This window comes from Zonotrichia albicollis, chromosome 2 (assembly GCF_047830755.1).
Source record: "Zonotrichia albicollis isolate bZonAlb1 chromosome 2, bZonAlb1.hap1, whole genome shotgun sequence".
In the NCBI taxonomy this organism is placed as follows: Eukaryota; Metazoa; Chordata; class Aves; order Passeriformes; family Passerellidae; genus Zonotrichia; species Zonotrichia albicollis.
The window spans coordinates 101,306,524-101,314,728 of NC_133820.1; the positions used below are offsets into that span (position 1 = coordinate 101,306,524).

General features: G+C 56.7%; 2 protein-coding genes across 7 annotated transcripts in view; one reads left to right on the forward strand and one right to left on the reverse strand.

Annotated features, from left to right (window-relative positions):
• Positions 1-2,931, reverse strand: part of LOC102067133 (uncharacterized) — a 41,541-nt gene extending 38,610 nt beyond the window's left edge. Inside the window, exon 1 of one of the 6 annotated variants that reach the window (XR_012579123.1) lies at positions 2,197-2,931. The gene's annotated coding sequence lies outside the window, so the exon portion shown is untranslated. The remainder of the gene's footprint in view (positions 1-2,196) is intronic. The other 5 variants (XR_271002.4, XR_271004.4, XR_271006.4 and 2 more) reach the window with 5 other exon arrangements.
• Positions 2,932-4,495: 1,564 nt separating this feature from the next.
• On the forward strand, positions 4,496-7,852 carry POU3F3 (POU class 3 homeobox 3). The gene has a single exon (XM_074535826.1). The coding sequence runs from the start codon at positions 5,670-5,672 to the stop codon at positions 6,987-6,989; it is 1,320 nt and encodes a 439-aa protein (XP_074391927.1). The 5' UTR covers positions 4,496-5,669; the 3' UTR covers positions 6,990-7,852.
• The last annotated feature ends 353 nt before the right edge of the window (positions 7,853-8,205 follow it).

Consider the following 8,205-nt stretch of genomic DNA (forward strand, 5'->3'; position numbering starts at 1 on the left):
CCGGTGCGGGCAGGGCGGGAGGCGGGGGGAGCCCGGCGCTACCTCTGTCGCTGGCTCCCGCACACAGCTAAGTCTGAAGGGATCGGGGGGAGGAGTGGCCAGCTTGAGGGGGAAGGAGGGAAAAACGAAAGAAAAAAAAAAAAAGAAAAAGAAAACTAGCCACTTTTCCAGGTTTAATACAGCGATTAAATATTAAATAATGTAAAAAACCCGAGCCGTTTTATTGCATCTCCAGAGGCTTAAGCGCCTTATTTGGACAGGGAGAAAACCACAAAAAAGCCCCGCGTGGCACTCCGGGTTGCCCCGAGCTGCGGTGCCCGTGCCTGTGTTTAATTACCGCTCTCACTCCTTGCAGGCCTCGGGTCCGTTGGAGGCACCGCACCGCCTGGGACACTTTCGGGCGGCCCCTGCACCGGCAGCCCCCGCTGCTGTCCCCCCACCCGCCGGCCCCGGGGGTCGCGGGGCGCTGTCCCGGCGGCGGGGAGCGCCGGTGTGCGGGCAGCGCCGGTATGCGGGCAGCGCCGGCGGCGGGGCCGGGCCCGCAGCCCCCTCAGCCGCCCTCAGCCCCCGCCCGCCCGTCCGCCCGCGCGCGGGGAGGGGGCGTCGCGGGGCGCCCCCTGGCGGCCGGCCGGGGCCAGGCGGAGCGCGCCCAAAGTTGATTTTGTTCAGCAAGCCGTATCGTATAAAATTAACGACAGCCAATAAAATTAGCTTACATGTTTCAACCGTAAAAGTCCAAAACAAAATAAAGCTAGTTTTAGTGAAGCTAAGAAGCTCTGCTTTGGCCCCGTTCTCTCTGGCTTGAACTGAGGTCCTTTTATCTAAAGCCCAGTGCACAAACATATAGCTTAATGTGACTAGTGTTCTTCCTTTTATTTCTTTCTCTATGGCAACCAATATGTTCTGCTCAGAAATGTTCCCCCATCAAGGAAACAAATGATCTTGAGGGAGCAGCTCTATACGGCATCTGTTCCGATGGAGCACACAGAGTTAACCCCAGTCAAAAGAGACGCTGGGCACGTCAACAAGAAGTGGAAAATGAGCGATTCTTCTCCCCCCCAAATTGAAACCTATACCTCCGTAGTTTTACAAGCCATTTTATTGATTTGGCTATCGACCGTTTCCAAAGAAGTAACTAATTCTAGGAAATTACAATGATCACCAGCTATTGTGTATCCAAAAGAGCAGCAACAGAGGTGGCAAGGAAAAATAAATGCAAAAAAACAGGGTAAAATGAAAACAAATTAAAGTCACGTAATGGGATATTTAAGGTTCGGTAAAGTTTTCGGGAGCGGTATCTGGCCTATTAATTTAATCCTACATTGTTTATCACAGTATTTATCACACTGACCCAAACGCTATAGAAGAGTTTCAGATCATTAGACTACACCTTGCAATTGCGTGGGATTCGGCGAAAGCCGAGAGACAGGCAAGATTGTCAAGAGAGAGAAACAAAGTGAAATCTGGTCTGTAATCCTCCAGCCCCAATCTCCTTGGAGAATAAAATGAAGGGATGTCCTGGTTAGTTTTGATTGATTATACTCTTTCTGATGGACTTTCACTACAGAGCTCTAGATGTTGTGCTTAACCGTCTGTTCCCTAGTTACAATATTAACCCTGTGCGTGCACGGCCGCTCCACACCTTCCCCGGCCTCCCCCGCTCCCGTCCGTCCCTCCGCCGGCAGGTGCTCGGGTCAGCTCGGCCCCGGCCCCTCTCCCGCCCGCTGCACCGGCCGGGCCCCCTCCCCGCCCGCCGGGCGACCCCCCGCCCCCCCGAAGCAGCGTTTGAACACAGCCCGCATCTCTGCCTCGCCTCCCCTTCACAAATCTGTAATATTTTCGAGAGCTTTCCTCGCCCCCTCCACCCCCCCCGCCCCGGCCCAGCCTCCCCGAGTCTCGGTGCTACAATAATTAACAGTGCCCAGAAAAGTGAAGTAGTAACCAGAAAGACTTTCCAGCGCTGAAGAATTGCTTTGCTGCCTTGAGCTTTGGAATGAATCCATGCTTTTTATGTAATATTTCACTAAGGTGCTTTTTGTTGCTGGTGGGATTTTTTTCCCTTTCCCTTTTTTTTCCAGCCTGTTTCCTTCAAGGCAGTTGCCATGGGTTTCCTTGTCTTGTCCTAAGCTTTTGAAAATATATATCCAGAAGACTTTAAAGAAAACAAAAGTAGATAAAAAAATGTAAAACACTTACCGATCAAACTCCCAGGATTTAGAGAAATTTTTTTTAATTTTTGATTTTAATAAGGTGACAGGGGGGAAAAAGCATGTTCTCAACTCCAGCGAAACGATCCATGTTAAGATTTTCCTTTGCACTGACTCCACTAAGCCCCGCTCTCCACTAGTCTATTATTTTCACCAAAATATATGAAAATTTATGCAAATGAAAATCAGCACTAACTGTTCTCCCCTTGTTATACTTTGGATTTTTTTCCAGACAAAACAATCTCACTCTGCAAGGGAGGGGGTGGGAAGAGTTGGGGAACGAAGTTGGTTGTTTGTTTTTTGTTGGGATATTTTTTAAAATAAAAGACCATACTCCAGCTTGAGCTTTATTTTTTGTTGTCGCTGTTATGAGGGTGTACGGTGGTTTGGGGTTTTTTTCTGTATTTTTGAGGGATTTCTCCACCCCCCCACACACCTTCCTTTTTTATTAAGAAAGTAGATCTGTTTGCAGAGGCGCTATCACGTTTCATCAGGCCACCTGAGACGGCTTTTGAAAGCGTGTACTGTGAAATTCATAGCAGTAATTTAGACAAAATCCTCACTGTATATTAATGAAAGACGGCCCCATGGCACCGTTCCTATCCTCCCCATTCAGTGTAAACAAAACCACGAGACTCACTCGGTTTTTGAGCCTGATCCAAGCAAAATCGGCTGGAAAGGAAAACATGGGGTTCTGGCACTGACTATTCAAACGTCTGCACCTGGAGATCTCAGATTTATTCAATGAAATCTGTGTTGGATCTTTTATATATAAAAAAAAGAAACCTTTGGAGGACGCATGGGAACAAATATATATACCTATATATATATGCATGTGTGTATATATATATATATATATACACATATATATACATACATATATATATTTATAATTATTATGTTTGGTGTTATTTACCACCGCCCTTAAGATCCGTACGCTTCACTTGAATGGTTTTTCTAACCCGACCTGCCATGGTATTTCGTGCCGCGCCAGCCGGGGGCCGGAGGGAGCCCCGAGCACCGACTGCCGAGCGCGGCGGGAGCGGGACGGCGCGGAGGGCGCTGCCAGCGGGGCGCAGCTCCCCGCCTCGCAGGGCCGGCTTGCTCAGCGTGCGGAGGAGGGGAGCGGGGCGGGCAGGGCCGGGCGGGGACGGGGCTGCCCATTCCCATGCCCGCACCGCGCGTTCTCCTGGCGCGGCCCCCGCCACCCGGGGCGGGAGCGCGCGTGGGACGGCGGGGCGGTCACCGGCAGCGCCGTGTCCCCTCCGTGTCCGAGCGATGTTATTGCACCGGCAGTCCCCGAGGAGCGTTCAATTTGCCCTTGTTTTTGTTGCCACTTTCTCTTTCTCCGTGGTTCACTGAGGTTGCCTGCGCGCAGTGTTTCCGCTCGGTCGCATCTCTCCCCCGCGCCCCCCGCCTTCCCCCGCCCCCCTTAACTCTTTCCGCTGGACGAGAAATAATACAGCATTTCATGCCGCGGGGCTGGCTCCCTGCGAGCAGACCGCAGCGCGCAGGGCAAGCCCGGACGCCGGCTCCCCTTGCCACCTCCCCCGCCGACAGGGCGGCCCTCCTCCGGCGCTGCCGGGCCAGCCCCCCGGCGTGACGGCTGCGGACGGGCTGCCGGGCTCCGGGGCGCACCCCGGGGTGCGGGGGCGGACAAAGGGAGGAGGGGGCGGGCGGGGGGCGGGCGCCTCCGAGGCTGAGCGCGGGGGACGGGGGGGCAGCTCCGAATGCCGGTACGGGCACTGCCGGCGGGAGAGAAGCGGGTGCGTGTGCCCGGTGGTGACACCTTCGCACCAACGCTTTTCCGAATCCAGCCCGGTGCTGGCGTCGTTATTATTGTCGTTATTAGTGTTGGTATTAATTATTACGGCCCGCGCTCGCCCCTGCCCGAGCGGCGACGGCGGGAGAGCTCCGAGGTGCGTGTGTCCGCCGGGCACGAAGAGTTAAGAGGCGGAGGGAGGGAGGGATGGAGGGAGGAGGAAGGAGGAAGGGGAGAGGGAGGAGGGATACAGGCAAGGGGGGGCAACTTCCATCTCCGACGCCACTTCGCCTAAATTAAAAAGCAGCCAATCGGAACGGCCGGAAGGGGGGCCGCGCGGCCGGCGGCGCGCTGTCCGTCACGGGGCGCGCAGCCAATCGGCGGGGGCGGCGGCGGCCGCTTCCTCGCGGCGGGGCCGGGCGCTGGCGGCGCGGGCGGCGGCGGCGGCGGGAGGGAGGAGAGAGAGGGAGGGACCGACGGACGGACGGACGGACTGGAGGGGGGAGGGCGGAGGGAGGAGGGAGGGTGCGGGCACGGCCCGGGAGAGGGAGGCGGGGAGAGGCGAGCGGCGGGACTCCGGCACCGCCAGTGCGCGCTGCCAGCCCGGCAGCCAACTTCCCCGCTGGAGTTAGTGTATAAAGGATACCATATATGCACACACACATACACACACCTCTCCACCAAGGCGCTCCTCCTCCGCCTCCTCCCTCGACCAACTGCTGGAATTAAAATAAAAAGCAAAACAAACACAACCAAAAAAAAAAAAAAGACAACAAACCGAGCGAGAGAGAGAGCGGGAGAGGGAAAGAAACAATTCGCGAGGTAACGAGAAAATTCAACTTTTAAAATTTCTTTTTACTTTTTTTTTCCGACCGCCAAAAGGAGAGGTAGAGAGAAAAAAATGTCTTATCCAGAGCGTGACTCTAAGAAGGCTCCGGCAGGACTCTTGTTTCAAAGGGGACAAAGTGCTTCAGCAACAGCACAACTTTGAGAAATGCATCATCACCACCATCACCACCATCATCATCACAGGAAGTTTTCTTAGGACACCAACAAAACTTGCCATTAACAGAGCAAAAGGAGATCGAGGAACCGAGGAGAGAAAGACAGAGAGGCAGAAAAAAAGGAAAATATACCCACACACAAAGCCTTAAAGGAAGAAGAAAAGGAAAAGTTTCACTCTGAGAGGGAAGGCTGAGAGGAGGAGATGTACTCCTAGGGGAGCGGAGGGGAGAAGGCACGGGGGCTTTTTGATCCCCCCCCCCCTTTTTCGCTTTTTAGCCTTTGTTTGGTTTCCTCCCTGCGAGCAGCAAACCCGGGCGAGAAGAAGGCGGAGGAAAACTACATGTACAGCTAAATATTTCTCTTTTTTTGGAAAAAAAAAAAGAAAGGCTAAAAAAAATATAAAAGGCGAAGCGAGAGCCGGCGACCGCAACGAGCGCGCCGCGGAGCGGAGGCAGGACGGCCGGCGGACGGGCGGCGGAGAGCGCGCAGCGGAGCGCTAGCAGGTGAACCCCGCGCCCCGGCGCCCCGGCGAGGCTGGGAAGGCGGCGGCGGCGGCGGCGGCGCGGGCGGCGGCCCCGGCAGCGGCCCCGGCAGCGCCGGGCAAGGGCGCTCGCGGCGGGCGCCCGGCAGCCGGCGGCGGCGGCGCAGCGGCGTCTGCGGCGCGGCGGGGGCGAGCGGCGGGCGGCGGGCGCGGGATGGCCGCGGCCACCTCTAACCCCTACCTCCCCGGCAACGGCATCCTGGCGGCCGGCTCCATCGTCCACGCGGACTCGGGCGGCGGCGGCGGCGGCGGCGGCGGCGGCATGCAGCCGGGGAGCGTGGCCGTCACCTCGGTGGCGGGCGGCTACCGCGGCGACCCGGCGGCCAAGATGGTCCAGAGCGACTTCATGCCGGGCGCCATGGCCGCCAGCAACGGCGGCCATATGCTGAGCCATGCCCACCAGTGGGTGACAGCCCTGCCCCACGCCGCCGCCGCCGCCGCCGCCGCCGCCGCCGCTGCCGCCGAAGCGGGCTCGCCCTGGTCCGGCAGCCCCGTGGGCATGACGGGCAGCCCCCAGCAGCCGCCGCCGCCGCCCGACGTCAAGGGCAGCGGCGGACGCGACGACCTGCACTCGGGCGCGGCGCTGCACCACCGGCCGCCCCACCTGGGCCCCCCGCACCAGGGGCACCCGGCGGCCTGGGGGGCGGCGGCGGCCGCCCACCTACCCTCCATGGCCGGCGGGCAGCAGCAGCAGCAGTCGCTCCTCTACTCGCAGCCCGGGGGTTTCACGGTGAACGGCATGCTGAGCCCCCCCCCCGGCGGTCAGAGCCTGGTGCACCCGGGGCTTGTGCGCGGCGAGACGCCGGAGCTGGGCGAGCACCCCGGGCATCACCACCACCACCACCACCAGCACCCCGGGCACCACCCGCCGCACCACGGCGGCGTCAACAGCCACGACCCGCACTCGGACGAGGACACGCCGACCTCCGACGACCTGGAGCAGTTCGCCAAGCAGTTCAAGCAGCGGCGGATTAAGCTGGGCTTCACCCAGGCCGACGTGGGGCTGGCGCTGGGCACCCTGTACGGCAACGTCTTCTCGCAGACCACCATCTGCCGCTTCGAGGCCCTGCAGCTCAGCTTCAAGAACATGTGCAAGCTGAAGCCTTTGTTGAACAAGTGGCTGGAGGAAGCCGACTCTTCCACGGGCAGTCCCACCAGCATCGACAAGATCGCCGCCCAGGGCAGGAAGAGGAAGAAGCGGACCTCCATCGAGGTGAGTGTCAAGGGGGCCTTGGAGAGCCACTTTCTGAAATGCCCCAAGCCCTCCGCCCAGGAGATTACGAACCTAGCGGACAGCCTGCAGCTGGAGAAGGAGGTGGTCAGGGTTTGGTTTTGCAATCGGAGGCAGAAAGAGAAACGGATGACCCCCCCGGGGATCCAGCAGCAGACCCCCGACGATGTCTACTCCCAGGTCGGCACCGTCAACTCCGACACGCCGCCCCCTCACCACGGACTGCAGACCAGCGTGCAGTGAGGGCACCGCGGGCGGGCCGGGCAGCGCGGGGCAGCGCGGGCCAGGCCGGGCCGGGCACCGCCGCCGGCACCGCCACCGGCCCCGGCACCGCCGCGCACAGCCGCACGCTCACACCGACACACACGCGCGCACACACACACACACACACGATCCAGGCTCGTTCAGACTGCTTGTGTTTATATATATATGGATATATGCGTGCATCTATATATATATAAGATCGATACCAATAGGGAGCGGTGGAGAAGGTCGATCCGAGCGAGAGCGTTTAGACCGTGTTGGGAAGACGGGGTGGAGATGCATAATGCACCAAAACTGCAGATGTGCCGGGGGGTTGGTTGGTTGGTTGTGGGGAAAGGGCTTGGGGGGTGGGCTTGGGCTTTTTAAATTTTATTTTTATTTTTATTTTTCTCCAAATTATCCCCTTCTCGCAGTAAGGAACACCACTGTCTGCGCTTCTTCTCTCCCCTCCTCCTCCCCCCCACCCCCCGCACTCTTCCCCCCATCCCCAAAAGGGCTCTCTTCTATGAATCACAGAAACTTTTTTTCTCCTTTCTCTCTCCCTCTTTTTAATTTTTTTTTCCAATGGGAGCAGTCAAAAAAATGGGAAGCAGAAGAAAAATAATCTGGTTAATCAGAGGGTGCCTGCTGCATTCCGGCACCCTGTTTTTCTTGGCCAAACCGTAGAATTTTGGTGCAAGGCAGATATCCACTCTGAAAACATATATATCTATATATCTATATATTCTGCAAAATGAAAGGGTCCACTTTTTCCAGGAAAAAAAAAATATGCACACAGCACTAAAAACAAGCAGGCTGAATAGGGAAGCAAATACATATATATATATTTATCTATATATATAGGTATAGCTATAGAACAAAAATATGGAAATAAATGCCCGCACGCGGAGAAAACTGACCCTGAGGATAAAGGGGGGAGGGACAGACGCCAGGGGGAGGGTGAGAGAAGGAGATGTTGTTGGTCCCTAAAGTTCGAGCTCTGTAGAAGGACTTTGCATGAATTAAAGGAACCAGGGAAAGAAAGGGAAATAATTTAGGGCTGTCAAAGTCCTGCTCCTGACGGCTGCCAATCATCATGGAAGAGTCATAAAAAAAATCCACTGCTAATATTTTTTTTATTAATATTTTTATTTTTTATTTCTGGACTGATTCAGATAAAGGGATTTAGAAGGACTGAGCATCTGCAGCTGCACTT

Coding starts and splice junctions, on each gene's coding strand:
- POU3F3 (XM_074535826.1), top strand. CDS start 5,670: ATGGCCGCGGCCACCTCTAACCCCTACCTCCCCGGCAACGGCATCCTG.